Source organism: Pteropus medius, unplaced genomic scaffold (assembly GCF_902729225.1).
Source record: "Pteropus medius unplaced genomic scaffold, Ma_sr-lr_union100, whole genome shotgun sequence".
Classification (NCBI taxonomy): domain Eukaryota; kingdom Metazoa; phylum Chordata; class Mammalia; order Chiroptera; family Pteropodidae; genus Pteropus; species Pteropus medius.
In genome coordinates, this window is record NW_024354500.1 from 7,618,508 (window position 1) to 7,644,902 (window position 26,395).

Here is a 26,395-nt window from a genome sequence, read left to right on the forward strand (position 1 = left end):
ATTGCTGTCTAGTTCCAGAATGTTTTCATCACCATTTTTATCACCCCAGAGGAAACCTGGTACCCATTAAACAATGTGAGCAGGCCTTCTGATCTGCTTTGCCCCCAGCTCTTCAGTCAGTCCTGCTGTTTGTTGGTGCGCCTCGTGCCCATGCTCTCCAGGTACTCGGACCTCGTCCTCTTTTTCCTGACCATGTCTTTGGCAACTCACCGTTGCACTGCGAAGCTGCTCTCTGTGCTTACCCAGGTCTTCACGGAGATTGCCCAGAAGGTAAGGATTGTTCACATGGAGCACCATGGATTCATTCTGTATTCATTAGTATTTGGTTCAACGAGCTTTTATTTTGGACCTTCACAAATAGCAGGAAGTGATTTGCTTTCCCTGTTGATTTTTTAGGGTTTTGTCTGTCATCTTTTTATGAGGCTTATTTCCACTAAAGTCTTAGAACCTGCAGGTATCCAACCGATGAGCTTCCTAGACCCCAGAGGCTATCCAAAGGCTGCTGCTTTCTCTTCACACCCTTCTCTCCCTGTCCCCAAATTTAATATCACAATTGACTTATACTTCAGAGATAGATGAATCTTTAAGGCAACAAGTTTTCTTTAAATCATTTATATATAATTATGATGAAATGGTAATGGGACTCTTAGTGTTAGGTGGAGCATTTTTCTTTAATAGTGAAGTTATTCATTCATTCAGCCCATGTACCTAGTGCTGTGCAAAGCACTGAAGTTATAAAGATTGTGGCTTAATGGCCATACTCTGCAAACACCATTCCTTTCACACAGCCAGCATAGGAAGAAGTCGTGTCCATAATAAGTCCTAAGTAGCAACTTATTTTGTAGGAAACTCAGGAGTAGTTGACAGTCATCTGACAGACCCAGCATGGTGTGGTAAGTCCAATCATAGGGGTACACAGTTCTCGGACTCTTGAGTTAGTCATATAACCTCTCCAAGCCTCAGTTTCCTCATTTCTAAAAAGAGATCTGCCTACACTCAGCATTTTTGTGAGAACATCCTTCAGTTGGATCGTTTTTTGTTTTGTGTTGTTTCCTTCCTTAGCATTCCAAAATTTTCTTCAAATCTAAGTACAATACAGATGAGATTCATTTGAGGAAGATAGGAATTTGCAAACTAAAGGTAAGGTCTAGGCTTCTTATGAACAGTCAAGAGTTCATAGTTCTGAGTATCTGGAATACTGGAAAGAGTTTAAAAGTGGGAGGCAAGTCCATGCCTTGTATCTAGAGAATAAACGTGTATATTTGTTGAATAATAAATAAATGAATGCATCTCAGATTTGCTCCCTCTGCCTCATGGGCACTGAGCCAGTCTTCCATCCTATCACTTCTTGGTGGAAACACTATATGCAAAAGACATTTGGCAGGATAGTGTATGGTAAGGGTATCCTGAGATTTGAGTCAGCTGTTTTTGTCCACTTGTACCATTGCTGTGGTCTGACAGGTTCTAGAATGATTTTTGCCTGTCTGACTTGTGCGTGCTTTTGGATGAAGTAGGGGTTGAAAGTCGTTCTGATGTAAACAAAGTATTGAGAGCACAGTGGCTGCCCAGCCGTAGCTACTGTAGTGATATGCTCTGTAGGACACTTGATCTCCTTCCCATGTGGTGTTATTCTGCCTACATCTAAACATTTTTTTTTTTTAACAATGTAGCTCTGTGGTTCAGTTAGATAAGTTAACCAAAATATATTTTTCAATCAACTTCCTAAGACTATATGTTCTTAAAGTGCGTACTTTTTTAAGTGTCCAAGTTGTAGTCATATCCTTTCTGAATAGTGTTGAGGGAACTTGAAAGTAGGTTAGACATGGTGTCAAGATAATAGATCTAGGTCGTAATTACAGCACTTAAGCCACAGAAAGCTATTTCTTTGTAAATAAGTCACAATCAGTGTTTGCTGGTTTGGGATCTTAATTCCTTGTCAACTTATTTTTAACTTATTTTTAGTACATTTTCATCCTCAGATTGACAGATATCTTGATAGCTTGTATTTTCTCTGATAAATTAAAATTTATAATTGAGAGTCATCATTTTCTTCTACTTTTTAAATTCATTTTTTCCCCACACACTAGTAGTTGATTTTGCCTTTCAGCTATTTTCCAACATGAAATACAGTTTTGTTACCACTTACCAAACATTAGTATGTCTGACCTTGTTCTCCACTCCACATCCCATGCTGTGCTAGGTGCCAGGGTGTCAGGTGTCTTGGCAGCAGACAGCTGAGGTCATATGTGTCATGTTACCCAAGAGTGACAGGTTTAATTCAAGAGTTGTGGAGAAGGCATATTTTTTATACATATTGAAATTAACATTTTATCTGAAGAGCATCACACAAAATTTTCTTCAATTTTTAGAGTAAAAATGATTCTCCCACTTGTAGTATCTGCTTCAAGTTGCCATATTGCCAAGGTTACATGTGTTTTCGCTCTCCTCTCTCTTCTTTCAGGCTTACTAGTTTGAGAAGTAAATAAGAAATAAAAAAGGACAAAACCCCTTTGGGATTTAGATACTTAGAAGTTCTACTCCCTTAAATGACTTGTTCCTAAATACTATCCCTAGTATACTTCACTCAAATTTTTATCTTGGCAGAATGACAAATTACCACACACCAGAGGCCTCTACAAAGTCAAAGCCTCATATGTTAAATCTGATGCCAAGCTTTGGAACTGCATAATAACTATTATTACTAAGGAAGAAAAGAATGTCAGAGGTCTACTACTATACTTCTATCAGATTTAAAGTACTAAGCTAGGAAAAGAATTAAGCATTTGTTTAATTTTTTTTTTCTGTAGCAGGACTGGAAATTCCCCTTTTTATTGCTTTTGTGCTTGACTCTTCACTCATTTATTTTCAAGGGATTTTGTCTGCCCAAAGAATTTATGGAAGATTCAGTAGGAGAGGGAGCAACTGAGTTCCATGACTATGAGGGAGGTGGGATTGGAGAAGGTGAAGGCATGAAGGATGTGAGTGACCAGATAGAAAACGAAGAACAGGTACGTTTCACATGCCTGAAATACGCATACAGTTCGCCTCCCTTTCTCCTTTCTTTTTAGTATTTAAATTAAATGTCAATGATTTTCAGACTGTGATCTGTGGAGCCCTAAGAATACTGGAGCTTGGGGAGTTGTATGTAAATAAAAAACTTACAGACCTCTGAAAGGAACTTTGCAACTCAGTCATTGTTTATGGCTATAATTTGAGCAGGAATTGACTTTAAAATTTTTAATTTTGAATGGGGAGATTTTTGCTGATAATTTTCTAGAGTGTATTTTTGGTAGTGATTGATTTAAGGATAAAAAGTTTGACTAATTTCAGTGATAATTGCATTAAATAATAATGCCAGTGTTTGTTATTACTAGGTTTTATTGTGTGTCTTTAAGACATGTTGGAAATTTTAATTTATATATTTTTTAATTTTATTACTTTCAATATACAGTACATTGGTTAGACATTTATATAGTTTATAAAACAATCCCCCTAATTGCTCTTTCTCTCTTCTGGCTCTCCACCTAACCATTACATTAATGCTAACTGCATTCCCTATGCTGGCTCTCCATCCCCGTGACTATCAACTACTAATTTGTGCTTCTTTATATATTCTTTTTAAATTAAATTTAATTAATTAATTGATTTTTAGGCGAGGCAACTCTTGGTTGACCTCACAGATTGCAAGGACCTTGTCATCTTACAATCCGTTATGTTTTTATTTTTTACACCTACAGCACCTGGTCTTCCTAGGTGGTTTCCCATTCAAGTACTAACTAAACCCGACCCTGCTTAGCTTCTGAGATCAGATGGGATCGGGCTTGTTCAGGGTGGCATGGCCGTAGACTATATATTCTTTTCTGATTAGAGTCAAGAATGCCTTTGAAATATTCAGATGCTTTGGTCTAAGATTATTGTGTTTTTTTTTAAAACAGCAGTCCCCAACCTTTTTGGCACCAGGGACTGGTGCTCCTATGAGAATCTAATGCCTAATGATTTAAGGTGCTGGTGAGGTGGTGATGCCAGCACTGGGGAGCAGCTGCAAATCAGATGAAGCTTTGCTCACTCACCCGCTTGCCCACTGCTCACCTCCTGCTGTGTGGCCCAGTGCCTAACAGGCCATGGACCAGTACCAGTCCATCACCTGGGGACTCCTGTTTTAAAATACCTATCATTTTGGAGTGATTTTTTTTTTTTTATACATACTACTGTTAGTCATTTATATTAATCCCCTGTGACTTGAAGAAATAAGAGGTAATATAATTATATTGTTAGTTTAAAGCAGACCATAAATTTCTATATGTTATTGCTATTAAAAATAAAGGCGCAAACTGAACCTCCTTTCTCTCTGAAGGGAAAACTGGAAAGAAATAAAAAACCAAAAAGTAATGCTAGTGTTTCTGTGGTGGGGCTCTGTCCTGGATATATATGTGTTACTTTGGCTTTTCTGTAGTTTTCAAATTTACCTTAGTCAGCACACAGTACTTCTCTAATGGAAAGAAAATCAAAGTTAAAAGAAATCGAATAGAAAAAGTACAACCCAATGCAAAAACATTAAGAGAGATAAAAAGCTATCAGAATGATTTGGAAGTATTAAATTATGTATATTTATAGAAACGCTAATGAGTCAAATATGCAGAGCAATACTATAAATAAACAGAATGAGATAGATTTATATGTGTCAACATGGAAAATATCCAAGAGACTTTTTTTTAAGTTAAAGAAAAACAAATTGCAAAACAGTTTGTAAACCATGTTTCTGTTTTTGTTTAAAATGATGTTGGGAGGCAGGTGTTGATACATACCACTTATATCACTTTTCATGGTGTATTCATGGATAAAAAGATGCACCAGAATGGTGGTAATTTCTTTGGGAATTTTGCAAGATGGCAGTGCCATGGGAAACTTACTCTTTCTGTTGTGCTTAGAATTCTGTTAATAACATTTTATTATTTTACGTATATTAAAAAAGGACTTAAAATTTAGCCGTAATGAAAGATAACAATCATGCGTCTTTTGCCCCAAATATCACATAGAGTATGTAAAAATATATAGTTTAAGGAAAAGGGAACAAAATTACATTCATAGTGGGTTACTATCTATGAGAGATCAAAGTGACAAACAACGATAAGGACAGTATAGTAAGATTGATGAATTTTTTTTTTATCCTACAGACACAGAATATGTATTCTTTTTAAATACGGATTTTTTCACAATTCATGTGAAGAAAACCTCAGCAAAATTCTACATTCTCTAATCACAAATGCCTTAAAACTGGAAATGAACTATAGAAATGTTAAAGCAAACCTGAAATCATTGCGTGTGGTTATCTCTGTTGTTTTTCTTTTTTCTCTTCCCAGAGATAACTATACCATTAATCTTGGCATTTATGTTCTTTTTAGAGCTGAAAAAAACATTAATTAAGTTACATTTGTTTTTTGGTTTAGGCAGAAGATACATTTCATAAAGGTCAAGAAAAAGATAAAGAGGATCCAGACTCAAAATCAGACATTAAGGGCGAGGATAATGCCATTGAGATGTCAGAAGACTTTGATGGGAAAATGCATGATGGGGAACTTGAAGAACAAGGTTTGAGATTTTCTGTCACTGCATTTTTATTTTTGAAAAATAAGTATTTTATTCAGGAAATTACATGTTCCCAATAAGCGGTCTATTGTCCTATTATAATATTTTGGAACAAGTTAGTTACTCTGCATAATTGCAAATGAAAACATCAGCGTTATGCATGTGCAATTACCATCTCCACTGAGGTAGAAGTCTATAGTCAGTAAACTGAGACGTTGACTGACACTGACATTGTTCTGGCTGCCTCACATTGCTATATGCAGTGAGTGTGTAGTGCCCTTCAGAGAAGTCCAAAAGAACAAGGAGATGATCCCTAACCGAGCTTGGCTCTCAGTTCAAAAGTTAATTGTTCAGGGTAGTTTTTAAAAAATAACTGCTTTTTTTCCTAGTTACAAAAATAGTAGATAGTTGTTGTAGAAAATTTGAAACAAAAATGCTGGAATGAAATAGATACCCGTTAGGCCTATCACCCAAACCACATAATAAATTTTGGTTTATTTCTTTCATGTATTGCATATGTATACTCACAGACCATAAACAGTTCTATAGTCTGCTTTTTTCCTTTAACATATTATGAACATTACCTTGTCATTAAAAATTGAGAATATGATTTTTTACAACACATCATCTGTCATATTTTTATACTATAATTCAGCTTTTGCCCTAAATTTCTCTCCAAGCTTAATTTGAGATACAATGTCTTATTCTAAGAGAAGATCTTGCAGAAATGAAAGCTGATCCCAGAGTAGAAGTGTGTCCACCTGCCTAAGCAGCATAAGGACATAACCTTTGGCATAGGAGACCCTGAGCAAAGACAGTGGCAAGGAAATGCTGCTTAATTGAGCTATACACATGATTTTAGATACTGGATAAAATTATAGAGGTATAGTATGTTGGAAATGAGGGCGGAACTTTGGAAATCATGTTGCCCAACTCTATCATTTTACAGATAAGAAGTAAAAAATCAGCGTTGTTGCTCCGTTTCATGATGAATATTCCCTCAGCACCATAACTAGACATCCTGACACCATTATAACAGTCCGTTAACATAACACACTGCAGACTTTCTTGTTCGTTGAAACAGTTTGCAAAACACAGTAGGACTACTTCAGCAGATCTAAAGGCATCTGCCAGTAGAGTGTTCTGTACAAGTAGGCAGCAAGTTCCAGGTTGGGCTCTTGCCACATAGTTGGTCCATGTCTCTCCTACACACACAGGATGAGGTCAGTTTGTGGATCTGCCTAACTGGGCTCTATGCTTTCCCTTTCAGAAGAGGATGATGAAAAATCAGATAGTGAGAGTGGAGACTTGGATAAACAGATGGGTGATCTGAATGGTGAGGAAGCTGACAAACTAGATGAGAGGCTTTGGGGTGATGACGATGAGGAGGAAGAGGAGGAGGAAGAAGAAGACACTAAAACTGAAGAAACAGGACCAGGAATGGATGAGGTAATTAAAAAATTCCCCTATCCCATAGTCCGCAGGTTGAGAGGAGACAGTCTTCCTACCAGCTGCTGTCATTTACTGCTCTTTTGTCTTTGTTTTTCTTCTTTTTCTTCCATGTCTGTTTTCTTTTTTTTTTTTTCTCCTCTATACTTTACTGATTGATTCAGAGCTAAGAGAGTAGTTTGACCTAAGCCATCCCATGTGTTATGGAGGAGAGACATTAAGAAGACTCAGCGCAGACTCTCTGATTCTCCTGTTGGCCACTGAACTTCTCCAGTTCCCTGCTTAGCACTCCCAGGCTGGTTGTGACACTGCAACAGCACAGCGTGACCACTCCACTTCAAACACCTCCTATTACTGTGCTATCTGATCAGACCCAGACTATTCTCTCCAGATCATGGGTGATGACCTGTCAGCTGGATATTTCCATGGGATAGTAGGCCCAGCAGGCAGAATTATACATGTCTAAGAACTATATTAGGTAGAGTCAACCTGTGTGAAAGCAGTTTCTTAGATTGAGAGTGATGATTTCATGTTTTTCTGCCTGTGACATATAGGAAGATTGTGGACTTGTTGCTAAAGATGACAACCTGAATTCTGGGAAATCAAACAGAGATAAAAACCAGCAAGATAAAAGAGAAGAAAAGGAAGAAGCAGAAGCTGATGATGATGGACAAGGCCAAGACAAAATTAATGAACAAATAGATGAGGTAATGAGGATTCAGAACTGATTCGCTCTCCCAATTCAAGGCCAGGGCCACTGCACTACATGGCTCTCAGGGCATCTCAAAGCAGTGTTTTCCTGTTCATCGATTGTTTTCCCTTTGTCTTATAAAAGAGTATATAACAGAGCCTCCGATCAGGACATAAAACATCTTAATTATTGGTTACTTAGGCTCATGCTGTAGTTTGGAAGCTAAAACCTGAATCCTTTTCTGTTTCTTCTCATAAACTTCAGTTTCTTCTTTGAGATCAAGTAACATAGAACCTCTTATCAGTGGAGAAGCCACACAAGAAGTGAAGTTTGAAATACCAACATAAAAATTCTAAAAATGTTAGTAAAATTCTAATGTTAATTTTAGAGCAGAGAAGCTGTATTCTTTCAGCATAACTACTTTGAGCTAATTATATGTGAATGCTACTTTTTAAAAAATTTTAGTTATTATTTATTCTGTTCTCTCTATTGTTCAGAGGGAATATGATGAGAATGAGGTGGACCCTTACCATGGCAATCAGGAAACGCTGCCAGAACCTGAGGCCTTGGACCTTCCTGATGATTTGAACCTAGACAGTGAAGACAAGAATGGTGGTGAGGACACAGACCATGAAGAAGGAGAAGGTGTGTCATTTGAAACCTGAAGAGTCCAGTTGGAACTCATTGAAAATTAGTAACCAATTTCTCTTCATGCCAGTGTCATGGCCAGGTCATTTATAAATCATGTTGAGTCAGCTCAATTCCAGTTTGTGAAAATTGTTTGCTTTTTCTTCGTAGTGTTTCTCATCTGAGTTGACATAAAGCTTGTAAACCAGCAGGTCTCTCACTACTGTCATTTGTAGTTCTGCGTTTAATTCTGCTGGGGAGTGCTTCATCGCACATAGCTCCATCTCCCCACAGCCATCACTATGTGCCCCATCTCATGGGTTGAGGTAAACACTGTGCAGTCTGGGTATACCCAGGCTTCTCACAGAGCCCAGTTACAGCTTTTTTAGGGGAATGATTACTTCAGTTATTGATTGTTATGCTTATGTTGTGTTTAGCCTGAAATATGAAGTCATTATAATAGGGAATGAAATTGAATGATCCCAAGAGAAATCGGTCACAAGGCACATGACAGTTATCTAGTGCCTTTGTCACTCATTCTTCAACCCAGGTGATTCCCTAAGAGTATCATCTGGTATTAGCTGGAAGCATTGTGGAGGAGGCGTTTCTGTAATAGTGGGCTTCTATCAAGGTGGGTAACCAGACAGATGTGAGCTAGCCTCACTCTACCTTTTAATGAATCAGTTACATATTTAGTAAAGCTATTAAAAAATTTTTTTTAATGCCATATCAGAACAAAAATAGTAATTAGTGAAAGAATAAGTATCATTTATATACAAATTTCATACTAGAAACAATACCATATATTATTTATTAATATATCAAATGTACGAGAATATGGAAAGGAAAAATACACAACTTCAGGTTTTGATGACATCTAAGGAAATAGGAAGGGCAAAAGCCTTCAGAATCCAGATAGTTGTATTCAGAACCATTTATTTCTTACAAACAAGAGACAGAAGTTTTATACAAGTGTGGCAAAATGTTAACATCCATTAAATCTGGAAGGTTGAGTATATGTTCTCATAAATTTAAAATGCATTTCCCATGTTTAAAGTATTTGGTTAATAAAAATAAAATTGTGAGCTTGCTACATAAGTACAACCATTTGGTCAAGGAATTGATATAGGCTTTCCTGATGCTCAGAAAATTCTTTGCTCTGAGTCCCTAGTTTACTTTATAATATAGTGTAAGTTGTTGCTTCCGAGGCTATTTCATTAACTTATAATTTTGGAATCTGACTTCAACTTTAACAAGCAAGCAAACGTAAGAAAATTAAGAAAATGAAAATACACTGAAAGTGTAATAAGCCATTGCCCTAGAAAAACATCAGGCTCATTTAAAGCTTTTATATATATAAACTAAGGAGTGGTTATTTTAAAGAAGTATTTGCTAACAAAGTAAGTGACTTCTGTAGTGTCCAAAGTATAAAAAATTTTTTTAATAAAACTTTTTCAAATAGGATTGTTTCCATTTGAGTATGTGTTGTGCTTTCTATGTATGATAGAGAATGATGTCCATCAATTATTTCCAATGATAATTGAAAATTAGATTGTCATTTCCAGTATCTGTGGTCTAAAATGTTCCTATTGCGGTGGCTTTTGGGATTTTTTAGTGGATTACTTATTTAAAGAATCCCACCACCCAATCAATTTTGATATGTAAATGTGGCTTAGAGCAGAGGTAGGCAAAGGTTTTCTATAAACGGGCAGGTAATAAATTAGGCTTTGTAGGCCATAAGCTACGATAGAGGTTTCACATACTCAGCTCTGCTATTGTAGTGTGAAAGAAGCCATAGGCAGTACAGAATGGTCGGGGTAAACACCAAAGTAAGTGAATGGATGTTGCTGTGTTCCAATAAAACTTGATTTACAGGAACTTGTAGATGCCAGATTAGGCTTGAGGGCCAGCCATAGTTTGCCAACTCCTGGTTTGAGAAAAATAAAAAAACAAAACACTTAAGTACATCCCATCTTAAATACATTTTTAAAAAATTCTTTGTTCCTTCTTTTTATTATATCTACCCAGAAGAGAATCCTTTGGAAATTAAAGAAAAACCACTGGACACTGAAGAAATGGGTCACGAAGCTGAGGAAATAGATGAAGAGACTGAGCCTGATCAGAATGAAGGTCAGGCTCAAAATGAGCCTGAGGAAGGCCCCGGTGAAGATGACAAAGTGGAGGAGGAGAAAGAGATGGACACAGGAACTGATGACCAAAACAAAGACACAGCTGAACATCCTGAAGAAAGCTCAGAGGAGGAGCAACAGTCTCTGGAGGACAAGGACAACAATGCAGAAGCCAGTGAGGAAAGTGCAGAGAATAGTGTCTCTGTTGACCAGGGTCTTCAGCCTCAGGTATTGTGAGATGTCTGGTTTGTCTTATATTAGAAATAATGAGAAATTATTAGTCCCTCTAGAATCTTTTAGAGTACTTCACCACCAGGTGGCGCTGTCAAGCAGCTTTCATTTTCTGTTTAAGACCCTCACTGGCTGATCCCCTCCCTGCAGACTCCCCTTGGTGAGGAGTGGGTTGTCTGCTTAATGCAGGGGTTCCCTACCTCATGTTCTTTCCCCAGAGCATTTAATGCTGTGTTTGATTTTCCCGAAGAAGGAAGAAAAAGAAGAAGGGGAGAACTCTGACACAGAAGAGGAGGTGCCAGAGGCTACAGAGAGGAAGGAGCATGACTCTTGTGGGCAGACCGGGGTGGAGAACGTGCAGAGCACGCAGGCTGTGGAGCTGGCTGGGGCTGCACCCGAGAAGGAGCAGGGGAAGGAGGTGAGAGTTCCCTGTTACCTCGGCCAGCTGCCTTTTAGGAGGGTCTCCCTCTGTGACCCTGTGTTTTATTTAGCAGTGGTTGGTTTATGTGTGATGTTTATTTGTTGTTGACATCTAAAAGATCATCTCTTGTTCTTTGAGAAAATGATCATAGACCTATTTTATATGCCAGAAGAAACCCCAGAATATTTGCTATACACTGTATTTAAGTGATATGCTTAATGAAAAAAGTTATTAGACTGGTAGTTTTTCATGGGAGAATCAGGTTCATTTTATTTTTTAGAATACTACCAAGGAAAGAAAGGTAGAATTCAGACTTGATGCAGTAATGTGCCTCTAATAGTGCTTCCCTTTTCCTTGCTGTTCACCAGTCTTCTAAACATTTTAATTTAGAAAGCAAGGCATTTCTTTATTCCTTGATGTAAAGTGTTGTGTTATATATATGGCTACAGTTAAAGGCTTCTGGCATGCTATGGAAAGAGCACAAAATCAGAGGGCTCGCTGTTACTATGGTTACTCTGCTAGCTTCTTAAGTCTCTCTAAGCACCAGTTTTCTCACTGGTAATAACAGCTCCACCCCATTTATTGAACACCCATTAGATGCTAAGCATTCTCATTACTTCAGCAAGTCCTTCTTATTACTTCAGCAAGTCTTCTCAGTAGCTCTATAAGATAGCTGATATTATTGTTCTTACTGTTTTCTCCATCTTATATTTTTGTTAAATAACCCTCAGTAAAGTTAATTGGAAATCTCGGGCACACAGTTGGTTGCTGATGAAGCCTGGTTTATAATTGAGGTCTGTTCTGCCTTCAGAATAAGCCATTACGCTCCTGTAAACAAAGAACTAATCGGCCTTGCAAAGCAAAGTCACCCAAGAGGGTAACAGATCCAGGTCTAGATGCTCCTGTTTCTGCCCACAGGCCAGGCTTTAGTCATGGGTGAGTTCCAGAGCAGGCAGGCAGGTGTGATTATTTGACTCTGACATGAGAATAATGGTGAGAGAAGTCATACACAATGCAGCGCAGTAACCAGGTGCTTGGTAGCTTCCTCCACCCTTATTATTTTATGGCTTGGATTTTATAGGAACACGGGAGTGGATCTGCGGATGCAAACCAGGCAGAAGGCCATGAATCCAACTTCATCGCTCGGTTGGCTTCCCAGAAACAGACCAGGAAAAACACACAGGTCTCTATGACTCTTCAACTAAAGTGAAGGCTGCATGTAGCAAAAGATGCTGTAAACATAGTGATTTAAAAAAAAAAGAAAAAGAAAAGCCTCCTTCCCTGCATTTGCCGTCCCTGTTCTGCTAGACATGATGGCAGCCCTGCCGAGCAAACCAGGACCGTGGGGCTTTCCAAGTGGAACCCTGTCACTGGGGCTTCTTCACTATGCAAGGACATGGACACACACACCCTGTTTCAATTATGCAGCCTGAGAACCTGGTGCTGTGCGCTGCTGCCCAGCACCAACCAGTATTACCCTTTCCACTGTCCATAGTCTTCTGTGTTTTAAAAATAAGAGTTTTTTTAAATGGGGTGTAATTTATGCACGTGGTACAAAATTGGTTTATAAAAACTAATCCCCTAAAAAGCTTCCATGCTATCCCTGTCCTCAAGCCACCCAGGGACCCTTCCCAGAGCAAATTAGCGCTACCAGTTTTGTATTCTTTCAGAGATCTTTTCTGCATATATAACGTGTGTCTGTTTCTTCCTTACCTTTATTCAGATATAAAAGTATATCAGGGAATGTCGCATATATGTATATCAAGATCTGCTTCTTCTTTTTAACAGCTGCATTGAATTCCATTTTCATGTACTTGATTTTCTTAACTAGCTCTCTATGGATGGACATTAAGGTTATTTTTGGTCTTTTTGCTATTACAGACAAGGCTCTGAATTATTTCCTTGTATTTCCCACAGAGTTTTAAGAGGAAACCTGGACAGGCCGACAATGAACGCTCCGTGGGTGATCACAATGAGCATGTGCATAAAAGGCTGAGGACTGTGGATACAGACAGCCGCACTGAGCAGGGGCTCTCCCAGCCCCAGCCCCAGCCCCAGCCCCAGGCAGAGGATGCAGATGCGTTTGAACACATTAGAGAAGGGGATGACCCTTACGATGCACAGACCTACGGTAGGTACAGGGAAGGCTTGTCCTTTGCTCACTGAACTTTCTGAGATAGCTTATGCTGTATGACTATGTGTCTGCCAGGTGTTATTACAAATTCTTTTTTAGAAGGAGGGGAATGGCTTTTTAAAACTATTTTCTCTCTAATATCTGTGCACAGATATAACTTATTTTTGGTTTAAAGAGTTTAAAGATACCTGTAGCCAAGTGCAAATGTTCAGAGTTTCTGGGTCTACTGTAAGCCTGTTAAATATCCTTGGTAACCATTGGCCATATCCAAACCCAGTGCTGATCTCAGGGTTTTTGAGTACTGGACATTTCTTCATAGTCAGTCACTTTGAGGTTGCTCCCTGCAAGGGCAAGAGCTGTGAACTCGAAAAATATGTTTTCTCTGTAAGTGAAAAGGGGAGGAAAAAAATCTTAACATCAGTCTCCTCTTCTGGTTCTTGGTGACTTTTCACTGTTTCATTTCTAATATGTAAAATAGTGTTGATAATATTTACCTATGAGGATAGTACAAAAATGATCGCTCTTCTGTGCCTACTCATTAGAAAATTAAAGCAGTAACAATAATAGCTACCATGCTTTGAGCTTCTACTTTGTGCCAAACACTATTCCGAGCCTTTACTGCATGGTCATGGAATTTCTATAGTAATCTCATGAGCTAGATCATTTCCATTTTATAGATGAGCACAGTGAGGCCAAAGAAGTTTATGAACTTGTTCAAGATCAGAATGCTGGGATTCTCACATTGATCTTTCTATGCCCCATGTTGTATTCTTAATCACTGCCGTTTCTCCACCCATAACTTAGTAATGGGAGATAATTCCATTAGCTGCTCTGAATCATGTGCCCAGTCTGTTTGTTCTGGTTTAGCCTCTGGTCATAGCAGTAAAAACCCAGCTAAACATCCTACTTCTGTGGTCCCATGTGTAGTTTACACTATATCCTTGTAGCTCCTATCGAGGGTAAAGAATAGGCAGCTACATCAGTAGGTCAGTAGGACATCTTGGGCACAGACAAGTCAAGCACTTTGTCCAAGCCACATAGCCAATCAATGGCAGAACCAGCATTAGTAGAATCTTGGAAGCTAGAAATGACAGAGGCCACACCCACTTATGATTACTTTGTTCTGCAAAGACCTAGGCTTTCTACATGTGTGTGTACTTTGTTGGTAGATGTAGCCAGCATGGAGCAGCAACAGTCTGCAAAAGACTCCAGCAAAGATCAGGAGGAGGAGGAGATAGAGGATGCCTTAATGGACATGGATGATCAGGAGGAGCTCAAAGCAGTAGATACGGAGCAGCTGAAGCCAGAGGAGGTCAAGTCAGGGGCCATGGCAAGCTCTGGTGAGTCCTACAGGGGGAACAGATCCCTTCTGAGCTGTCCGGCTTAGAGAAGTCTCTTCTTTCGAACCGTAAGTCTAGTCTGGTCTGTTACTTCCGTGTCCTAACCTATGGCTTAGACATTCATTTGCTTATAATAATTTCACTATATTTTCTTGGGGAGTGGAAAGGCAGAGGAGTGGTGTTGCAGGACACTGTTTTTCAAGGAGACCTCTGAAACTTGAGTTTCAGACAAAATCCCATTAGTCTTTTTAAAATAGATCACTTACTCCAGTTGTGACAAGAAAATATATTCTCGATTATTAGAGAAATAATGTTTTCATTTATATGAACATATGTAATATTAACATAAAATGCAGTAAAATATTTAAAGAAATAGAATGAGGAAAATGCATGTGAGAAAGTAACAAGTCTCCTTACATACAGTTCCATTTCATTTTAAAAAATGTATTCAATGTTAAAAATATCAGCAGTTTTAAAAAAACTATCAGCAATAGAATAAATGCAAATTCAGAAGAACTTGCCAAATTCAAAAGTTTTTTTCTTTGGCTCCCTTCCTGTCCTTTCCTTGTGTTAGAACTATTGACTGACTAGCCATTACATGACAGAGGAAAGGCACAGCTCTGTGATTAGACTTCTCTAGATTGAAACCTAGACTTTACCTCTTACTCACTTCACAGGTTGATGCAAATTATTCACCTTTTCTTTGCCTCAGTTCCTTTATTTATAAAGTAGAACTTTGATTTTAATTTTTATTTTTATTAAAGTTGTACCTGCACATAGTTTAAAGAATCACATAGTTCTACAAGGTTTGCCAGCATAACTATAGTCTCCCCTATTCTCACCTCCCCAGAACAGCCACCTTCAACATCAGGGTGGAGAGGAGGAGAAGTTAGGGGAATAAAAATTGGCAATGACTGTCTCAAAGAGAAAGAATATATTGGGCAGTGAATGAATGAAGTTTTAGTAGTTCTTAGTATCGAAAAGCAACCATGAAGGCTCAGTCTTTATGTTAATATTATGGTAAGTAAAATTATGTCTTTGTATAAAAATAGCTTTTGATGAGATGGAGACCCAGACTGTTAAAACAGAGGATGACCAGGACCCCAGGACAGACAAATCCCACAAGGAGACTGAGAATGAGAAACTAGAGAGAAGCCAAGATTCAACCATTCATACGGCCCATCAGTTCCTTGTGGACACGGTTTTCCAGGTACTAAAACTTTCATTAGTTACTGCTTTAATAAATCGACAAAATGTAATTATCGGTTGCTTTTAAATCTTTGTCTTAAGAACTTTATGGAACATCTGGTTGTTTGGGGTATCATATGCTTATTAAAATATTTAGGAATACTGTTGATAGGACAGGTGCTCTTTAAGCAGATAAAGCACTGTTCTGTTCTGATGGTTAATCCCAGGGTCACAGTGGTGGTCGTTATCCTCACCTGCCATGATGGCGGGTCTGGTTCTTGGGCCTCCAGCTCTCAAATTTCCTCTTACATCCACCATCCTTGTGTGAGGAGACTAGAGGACAGTCAACAGTTTATGTTAAGTAGCAAGAATGTGGAATCTAAAAAACAATAAACAAACAAACAAAATAGAAAAACTCGTAAAGAGAACATTTTGATGGTTGCCAGATTTGGTGGGGCGGTGAAAAAGAGGAGGAGATTAAGATGTACAAATTAGTAGTTACAAAATAGTCATGGGGATGTGAAGTACAGCATAGGGAATATAGTCAATGATATTGTAATGACTGTGTATGACATCAGATGGGTGCTATATTTATCAAGGTGATCACTTTGTAGGTTATGTAAATGCCTACATAGGAATCACTATGTTGTACACCTAAAACTAATATTGTATGTCAACTGTAATTAAAATTTTCTTAAAGAAATGACTATTCAGAAAGTTTTTAAAAAGTTTTTGACTTAATGCCTGCATTTAGGAAGAGCTGATGAACTGGGTCATTTTTCCCAATCATTTGTCTTAATGGCATATGGATTAATCAAAGAATATTTTCATCATTGATATCATGGGAATTTGGTTTTGTTTTGCTGTGATGGACTTATAAATGTTAAAATTCCCTTTATGTATTTTGTCTCTCCTAATGGGAAGCAGAAGAATGGTTTATGTGCCATTAAGTTTGCTTGTTTCACATATCAGGGGTATGTACTTGAAGTTTATACTACAGGAAAGAAGGCAGCCAGTGATAGTGTTAGCATTTCCAACCTGGGCTGCCTCTCATCTATGGTTCTTTTCTTCTTAGCCCTTTTTAAAAGATGTCAGTGAGCTAAGACAGGAGCTGGAGAGACAGCTGGAAACATGGCAGCCACACGAATCTGGAAACCCAGAAGAAGTAAGTCACTGGTCTTTTCATAAAATATCTTGGCTTTTGTTCAGATATAGCAAACTTAATAGGTTCTTAGCTCCAGTAACCTTTGTAAAAGAGACTGAGTCTATGGAGAATATAAGTACAATCCTGAATCCTAAGTCTATCCATTGCTTTTTGCTTGCTTTGCCACTAGACCTGTAGCTTAATTAAAACAACAACAAAAAAAATTGTTTAATTCTTTAACTTCCTTTAGTCTAAGAAAAATAGGTCAAAATGATACTGTGTCATCCTCAGAATAGGACACCTGGAACATTGCCAGCCGGCATATGTGGAAATGTAGATTGACCAGAAGTTTCATTCTTAATGACTTTGCATCTTAAATTTACTCGACATATACATATTTTAGTTTTATATCTGTAATCATGATCCCCACCAATATGTGTATTGACTGCTCCATCAAAGTTGGCAAAAAATCATGGAGCTTTGTGCCCAGGAATAAGCACATTGCTGAGTGTGTTACTTAGGAGATTTGCACTTGTCACTTTTGCTTTTGAAACATGACCCTGAGAGCCCATGATTAAGTGGCTGGATCTGCTGGCACCAGAATTACCCATTCACAGCTCCCTCTTCACATGAAGGGTTCAGGTTATACTCTCTGTAGGAGATGTGAATAAGGCATTGATTTGGTCATGAATTCTAATTTTTTCCCCTCTTTAATTCCCTCCACTCCCCCACTTCCACCCTTGACCTACGGATGTTGCCATCTCCCCTTCAGAACTGGATCTCTGAAGGTGGGGCATCTCCTCTCACGTGCTTGTGGCGCACACCTGGGGCCTGGCGCACTTGTGGTATGGTCCGTGGCTCCACCTGGGGCACGAACCCAGGACCTTCTGTGTGTAAAGCAGACGTGCTAAGCACTACACTATGGAGCCACCCCCATGAATTCTAAATTTTACTGCTTTAATTCTCAATTGGAACTGTGGATTGTGGTTTTGGTGGAAGGAGAGACATTTTTAATCAAGTGAATTAGATTGCAGCTTGCTAAGAGATGCTTTAAAGTGCTTCTGTTGAGAAAGTTTATGCAAGTCACTTTCTGCTACTTAGCTTCAAGCCTTCGTCTTGCTGTAATGACTTTGGTCGACTCTGACATTGTAAGGGTAACTTACATGTGGTTTTTGTTGTCACAGGAGAAGGCTGCCGCTGAGATGTGGCAGAGTTACCTGGTCTTAACTGCACCTCTTTCACAACAGTTGTGTGAACAACTTCGTCTCATATTAGAGCCTACCCAGGCAGCCAAACTGAAGTAAGTCTTCTTCATTTGACGCATTTACAGTGCCCTGAAAAGATGGCAGTGTCACCTTTTCCGTTGAGTTCAGCACCTAACTGCTTATAGGTTGGCTTCTAGATTACTGTTTCTACTGCACAGGCACCAATATGGTGTTCAGTATCCTGCTATCATGTTATCTCTACCACAGGTTTCTGTGAAGTTTGATATGAAGAGTTTCATTTATATCTGATGGGGTAATTGGCTGAGCCTTTGTGTATGCATGTTGCTCACCTTGCTACACTTTGTTTTACTCACTTGCCACATGTTATGTAGACCTTTTGGATAAAGTTGTATCCAAAATCATAGCTTTAGAACAGAAAGAGAAGCCAAGACTTAATATTCAATGCAAACATCTTGTTTTGTAATTTTTTTAAATGTCTCAGTTTTTTTAACCTAATTATTGTTGCCACATACATAACCAGCTCTTCTGGCTTCTGATCAAGATGAGCCTGGCTCTTAAACCTTAATTGCAGTAACGCTTCATTGTGCCAGGTTACTCATTCTTTGGTATAATCGGTAATAAGATATTAATAAGATATTTCTTTGAAGAAATTCTTAAGGAATGAGCAATTGACTAACCTTTGCCCCTTTGGGTAAATTTGATAGAGGAGACTATCGGACTGGGAAGCGACTGAACCTGCGGAAGGTCATCCCGTACATTGCTAGTCAGTTTCGAAAAGACAAGATTTGGCTTCGGAGGACCAAGCCCAGTAAACGCCAGTATCAGATTTGTTTGGCTATTGATGACTCTTCTAGCATGGTAGACAACCACACCAAACAGGTACGGAAGAGAAGTAGTGGCAGTTTGATGAGAAATAAACACCTAACCATGTTCCATGGGCCACCAAATGTTTTAATTGCGATCTGGCAAAAAACACTTTGCAATACCAATTCATCTGTTCTGAGAACATGAATACCATGTTTGAGAAGTCTTTAAAATTTAAAGACTTCAAAGGGGCAATTTCAAGATGCCTCAAGTATTTTGGTTCCATATTGTTATAGGTCTTTTATATTGTTTTGTTTCTTAGCCTTGCTATGCTATTGTCTAGCTGCAGAATAAGTAAATCTTAACAATGTGTATTTTCCACAAAATTTGATGTACTATTAAACTATTCTTTAGACCATGCACAACATAATCTGAATCTTTTTAAAAAAAAATATATTCACTACACGTTTCTTTAAGTCTTAAATTATGCAGAATTAGTGTTCTATCAGTCAGTATTAACAAGACTTAGGAGCCTGGATAGAATTACTTATGATACCGTAAGTAATATTATGGATGCTGAAGTATATGTTGATTTTTGCAGTGATGCCATTATCCAGCATGAGCCAGTGAGCAACCTAAAATCTATACATATGCTCTGCTGGAAAAAGTGTAATCTCTGAACCTGGGTTCAAATACCAGTTCCCCACCACCATGTTACTATTACATGAATTTGGGCAATTTGTTTAAGTGTCAATCTGAAAAATGAGGATTATAGCAATATCTGCTTCAAACTCAGAGTTGCTATGAAGATGAAACAAAATGGATGTAGAGCTCTTGGTTTAATATCTAGCACTTGATGTTTTTAGTAGATGTTAGTTGCTATAAGTATCATCTTTTTAACTGAATTCAAAATTTAAAACTATGCTGTAATTTATGCATAGATTAAATTAGTTTGTAAAATCTTTACTCATAAGAGATTACTTTTTAGGTAGTCAAAAAACGACTTTTAGAATTAAAAATTTGTGGACCTAATCTCTCCAGATCACTTTCAGTGGATGATGTCTAGAGCAGACTTTTCCTTCCAGTGTAATGGATTCTCAGTTTCAGCATTTGTGGTATTAGCCAGGACCTAACTAAAGCCACCAAAGCCTCTGGGTTGGTTGTGAATAGCTGTATTGGTGGTATTGGGTCATACAAAAACATTTTCTGTGGGAATCTTGGTATAGAAAAAGTTGAAAGGCACTGCGCTAGAGGATATTCTGATTCTTTCAACCCTTAACTTTGTTTCACAGCTTGCATTTGAATCTTTGGCTGTGATTGGAAATGCTCTAACCCTTCTGGAAGTGGGTCAGATTGCAGTGTGCAGGTAAGGGTGCCTTTTAATTCCATTAGGAAAACCAATTTTGTTTACGTGACAAATAACCCTCATTGTATTTGGTTTTTCTCCCTCAAGTTTTGGAGAATCTGTAAAACTGTTACACCCATTCCACGAACAGTTCAGTGATTACTCAGGGTCCCAGATTCTGCGGCTCTGCAAATTCCAACAAAAGAAAACCAAGATTGCTCAGGTACGCTGACATCAAATGTATTCTGCATAGTTGTTCTTCTGGTTTAGGAGACATAATTTTTAGAACTGCCTCCTCCCCAATATGGTATTAGGGCAGGTATAATTTACAATAAAGATTAGTCCTAAACCCCAGCCTGTGTACCACTGGAAAAGAAACCTCCGTGGCACTCATTGTTAAACATGGTGTAACCTCTTTTTCTCAGTCTCTCAAAGATCATTTTTGACTTTGTATCATTGATATTTTGGCTATTTTTTTGAGGCTGGAAACATTTTGAAAAGTAAACCATCTCCCAGTACCCTTATCAGGTGGGTCAAGACCAGTTTCTGTCCCCCATTTAGCCTAGAGAAGAAATGATTTAAAATAAAGCCAGGTCTCGTCTGCTGCATCAGTCAGCTGTCACTAGTTTAGGCTAACATGACCCTACATCCGTGGCTTACAGTAATGGTTTATTTCTTATGTGTGTCACGTCCATGGTGGTTGAGCCAGCGACTTGCTCAGGATGACATAAATTCAAAATATAGCATGGGATAATTCTGATGTCCTGATTCCTGCCCTCATTTAGCCTCTTTATGTCACACTGGACATTTATTTTCTTGCTTTTTTTTTTTTTTTGCTGAGTTTTCTTTAAAAAATGATAGCTGTTTGGGGCGAATTACTTATTATCCCCCCAGGGAAAGTATTTCTTTTCCTTGGGGGTGTCTTATAGAAAACTAGTGGGGTATATGCCTGAGACACATATCTGTTTGACAATGCCAGTACCCAAAGATAAATGCCAAACAGTGGGTCCTTTACTACAGGACCCACTTGAAAGGACAGTTTGATTGCCTATAGATAACCACTTAGGTGTCAGAAGTAGCTTCAAGCTGATAGTGGAAAGAGAATTTAAATAGGTTTTGTCTATTTAGTTTCTAGAGTCTGTAGCCAACATGTTTGCAGCCACCCAGCAGCTCTCGCAAAACGTCAGTCCAGGTGAGCTACATTCTTCTGCCTTCAATAAAATGAATTTCTGTTGTCTGTATTCGCAATTTACTGCTTCATCTCACTGTACCCATCGCATCTTTTCAAGTGTATGCTTTACATGAAAAGACATAAACAGGAGATGGAGAGGTATTCATGGAATTTTTTATTCATTCAAAATTTATTGAAACCATACTCTTGAGGCTTTTAATCAAGGAATTAGACACTAGTTTGTAATGAACTATGATATGCGTATCTGATATTGAGTTTAGTATTGTGAAAGGAAGGAGCAAAGTATGTGGAATTAAGTATGAAGAGTATTAACACAGGAAAGCAGACGAGGACATAATGCAGAAACCAACTAATCTAGCCGTGATTGATTTCAGGCTTGAAACACCTGTTCTTTAGCTCTTTCACAAAAATCTCAATCCTGAGTGTATCATGGACAAACCTGTCTGAAACAAGTCTTTCATGACTCTCAACACTTGCTAACCTTCCTTGACAGAGAAAAGATAGCCCTCAACAGCTGTAATCTTTTGCTGGAAACGTTATATAACTTAAAAAAAAAAAATTTAATTCATTTATTTTACTGGTCCCTTCTATTTTTTAAGTCAATTTCAAGGAAAAACAGAAATCAGGTATACGAAATTTGGGTACTTCTACTCTACTGCATTTTAATATTTTATAGCCATAAATGTGTATTTTAGTTCTCTTATATGTTGCTCTACAGTGAAGCTGATCTAAATTCAACATTCCCTGAAACACTACTGGGAAACTGTTTTGTTGACAGCAGCTTTGTGCAGGTGTGTGTGCAGCCTTGTCCCTGACACTGGCATCCGAAGTAAGAGATCTAATTAGAGGCCTCTTTTGTGCCCAGAGTTCATTGGTTTCATATCTCTTTGATGTTAATAGTACAGAGAAAGCCTATGTTAATTTGTCTTTAAGTAGTCGTGATTTGTTAAAAATGGATTTCCATTCTGTTTCCTCCCTCTCCTGCTGTATGTCCTACTATAGACACTGCACAACTCCTCCTGGTGGTCTCTGACGGACGCGGCCTTTTCCTTGAGGGCAAAGACAGAGTCCTGGCAGCAGTTCAGGCTGCTCAGAATGCTAAGATCTTTGTCATTTTTGTTGTGTTGGATAATCCCAGTTCACGGGTGAGTGACAAAGCCACTTTTCTGAGGATAAAGCAAGGATGCCATTCAGTCTGTTCTGTCTGAAATATGGCCTGGGTCACACCATCATACTCAAAACTCTGTTCTGTCAGGCATTGTTTTAGGCAGTTTATAAGTATGTTCTCATTTAACCTCGCAATAATCCAGTGAGGGGGGCACTATGCCAACTCTTAGCAATGGGTCCTGTTCACGTGGAAATGTAGTCAAGCCCTTCCCAGTTACTTGTATCTCAGCAGTGCTGTCACAGCAGGACGCATCAGTTGCCAAGTGAAAGAAAAAGGGGCAGTTCTGTTCCAAGGGAAGCGTTATCTCCACAGGTCATGGTAAGGCCTAGATAGCAAGATTTAATGTGAATTAGTCCACGTTGAGAATGGGAGACACCACTGTGGAGAAATCAAGTTTTCTTATATCCCTTTCCCTCCCTTTTTGTGCCTATTCTCCTGGAAGGGGTGCTTAGAGATCTGCTTCCTCCTCAACGAGAGTCCCGAAAATTTTGTTTTACTTAGTAATAAAAGCTATTTTCATATGCAGGAATTAGACAAAAATGTCAGCAAAAGAGGTCATGGAAGAGCTAGCCAAGGACACTGATTTGGCTTTTATTTCAAAATGTCTTCTGTTAACAGGATTCTATCTTGGACATTAAAGTACCAATATTTAAAGGACCTGGAGAGATGCCTGAAATCCGATCCTACATGGAAGAGTTCCCATTCCCCTTCTATATAATTCTTCGTGATATGAATGCACTTCCCGAGACGCTCAGCGATGCTCTCAGGCAGTGGTTTGAGTTGGTGACAGCCTCTGACCACCTGTAGACCAGAAAGATCACAGTCCAAAGGTGAAACTTCAGACCACAGTCAAGATATCATACTTCTTGCCCAGCTTCTACCTTATGGACAACCATTTCTGAACTCAGAGCTCTAAAACATTCTTTGTTCTTAGATCTGATTTATAAAACTTCCTCCAGCATTTACAAAAAACTGTATTGCAATGTACATTTTATTTTACATGATTTCAGAGTGTAAAGAAAGCTCTTGGATTCCTTGGTTTGCCCAGGCTGCCATTCTTGTAACAAAGCTGGGGCATAGCTGCTCTGCTGCCTGTCTTGGAAGCCCTTGCCTGAGAGGAAGCCAGCCCCACCCTTGGGGGCCCAGCTGCCTGCTTCCCCTCGCAGGGACCCTGGACACCTGCCTTGAGGAAGTGCTCCCAGAAGCACGGGACTGTGCCAGTCCTTTGGATAAAGACCTGAAGGAAGCTGTCTTTTTGACCCGCCTCTAGGATTCGCCCTTGCCAAGCCCACAGTGTGGACCTAAAAGCCGTCAAGTGGCTGAGACAGCTGCAGTTTTCAGAGTCTGAGTGTGTGTTTTCTTACCATGCTTCATGTGCAAGGAACGACCGTCTCAAGGGCAGGAAGCTTCCAGTATCTGTGTGCACATAAAGCGACTAGACATGGAAACTCAAGTAATCAAAAAAATGATCTTTAGGCTCTGTAAAAATGAAGTGGCTTTCCAGTGTGCTCCTTCACATTTGCTGCTTTGAGAGACTATGCAATGATGGAAAGATGATTTTCCTTTTATTTCATTTTCTCCATGCCACGGTCCCTGTTGTAGTAATTTATTTCTTTAGTTCATTTTTTTCTTAACAGTTAAGGGAAAGATTCATTCCCCACACTGCTTTCAAGCTGGACTGAGCCAGTCATTCTGGAAAAGATATGCTATACATATACACATATATATATATCCAGAAGAACTAAGCAGCTACATCTATTTTTTTTCCCCCACTGAAAATACATCAACGGTTTTTAGGCAGTTTTTACTTGGCCAGAAAGCAGTGCTTGAATACTTGAAACTGCGTGCTGTGTTCTATTTAAGTTCTGTCAGAATGTTCTTTTGTAGACAGTATGCCATGATGTAACCGTCTATCTCCACATCTGTTATCAAGTTACACTGTGAAGTCTGCCACCCTTTCGAGGTGGTCATCAAAGATTGCTTGTTGTTTAACCAAGTGTCCTAAAGCATGGACCTGATGTTATATCATTATTTTTTATTCTAAAAAGCTATGCAGCTTATATTCTGAAAACTATTAAAAATATATACCACTGGTGATGTAATTTGTGATCATTCTTAACAGAATGACAGGAGTATAAAAGGTAGGCTAAGGGAATGATCTTGTCTGCTGGATCAGTCAGCTGTTACTAGTTCAGGCTAACAGAACCCCACAACATCAGTTACAGTAAGGATTTATTTCTTACTTGTGTCATGTCCATGGTGGGTGAGCTGTGGCATGCTGGCCTCGTGGCAGAGGAAACGGCGAGTTGGTGGAAACACACAGTGGCTCAAAGTGGTCCAAAATGACATGTTTCTTCCTCTGGAGCAGGAAGGTGACTTTTCCATCAGGGTTGGATCTGTTAGGGAAAGACACCAGCATGATGATGGTGAAGTAGTCTATCATATCTACCTGTAATTGACAGAACCAACCAAACCAGAGCTTCCCAACTGGTTGGTGTGGTAAGATAGTGATTCCCTTGGCTCTAGAACAGTTCATATGGTCTGAGACAGTAGGAATTCCAATAAGCAGCTACCCAAGAGTACCATTCTCAGCTTGTACTATGACAGGGAAAAGGGTTAGGAAGCATGGGAGCCATCACAGGAGACCCAGCAGAAACTGACAGGGTAGAGGTCAGGCAGACCTTAGCCCAGGGTAAAAGCTTGAGTCACAAGGTACCAAGGATAAGCTTGCTCGCTCACACACACACTCACACTCACCTGGTGCTTGACCTTTACATCTGCCTTACTATCTTCATCTTCATCCAAACTCTAATCTTATCTGCCCTGACTTCTGGACATTTATCTTGTCTTCCCTTCTGTTTTCCTCCGATTGCACTGAGGCTAGAATTCTTTTAAATCTGTAACCTAGAGTACTTAAGTACTATTCCAGACTAATCACTTTGCTAGTTTCGCTTCATCCTACTCACCACATTCAGGATCTTTCAGAAGTTCCTCCACAGGTCCCTGTTTTTAAGACAATACTATTCACTGCTTCTTAGTGTGACTTGACTATGCTGTCCCTTCTCTCCTTGCATCCCCACCATACACTATTTTGACCTGGTCACTGCAAACCACAGAGGTCCTAGAATCTGCCAGTGTCCATGCATTCTTTGGAATTCTCTTACCTACTTTGCCTTTCTGACAAACACCTAGCTCAGATAAGCCCTTCAGGAAGAATGAGCTCCTGTGGAATGAACCTTGATGTCACCTGTAATTACCGCATTAGACGTATATGTTAAAAAAAAAAGTGTTCCTACCCAAAGCATGAGGCTAAGGACAGAGAGCATATATGACTCATGACAGTATTACCACTGTCTAGCATAGTGAATGTTTCTGGATGGTAAGAAAAAGTTTTAAAATGTCTGTTCTCACATATTTATTACTTTATAGATTCAGCACTACCAAAATTTTAATAAAGGCCCTAAGATGATTTAGAGGGAAATGATACAAAACATTTCTAAAGTTCATACAGAACATTAATAATGGAAGATTCTTACGAAAAACTACAGGGGGCGTATTCCTGCCAAATAATAAAATTTAAAAGCAGTATGATAGATCCAAAAGAAACACCTGAGCAGATTATTCAAATCCTAAAAAAATTTACCATATGGGCATCAAAAGCTAGAAAGAGGAACAAATTATTTTTAAAATGATGCTGAAATTATAGTTTAGCAGCTGGAA

At 38.8% G+C, this 26,395-nt stretch overlaps 1 protein-coding gene and 1 pseudogene across 1 annotated transcript in view; one reads left to right on the plus strand and one right to left on the minus strand.

The window, feature by feature from the left end:
* The window catches only part of MDN1 (midasin AAA ATPase 1), a 141,784-nt gene extending 117,014 nt beyond the window's left edge, over positions 1–24,770 (plus strand). Inside the window, 20 exon segments of the mRNA XM_039853068.1 lie at positions 109–270; positions 2,871–3,008; positions 5,448–5,589; positions 6,857–7,035; positions 7,590–7,742; positions 8,224–8,371; positions 10,382–10,710; positions 10,964–11,131; positions 12,216–12,317; positions 13,052–13,265; positions 14,438–14,608; positions 15,661–15,818; positions 16,872–16,961; positions 18,125–18,240; positions 18,871–19,045; positions 20,263–20,336; positions 20,424–20,538; positions 21,444–21,507; positions 22,510–22,652; positions 23,294–24,770. Of these exon segments, the coding sequence (XP_039709002.1) occupies positions 109–270; positions 2,871–3,008; positions 5,448–5,589; positions 6,857–7,035; positions 7,590–7,742; positions 8,224–8,371; positions 10,382–10,710; positions 10,964–11,131; positions 12,216–12,317; positions 13,052–13,265; positions 14,438–14,608; positions 15,661–15,818; positions 16,872–16,961; positions 18,125–18,240; positions 18,871–19,045; positions 20,263–20,336; positions 20,424–20,538; positions 21,444–21,507; positions 22,510–22,652; positions 23,294–23,482 (3,030 nt within the window). The 3' untranslated portion in view covers positions 23,483–24,770.
* Positions 3,729–3,847, minus strand: LOC120595080 (uncharacterized; annotated as a pseudogene).
* Positions 24,771–26,395: the final 1,625 nt, after the last annotated feature.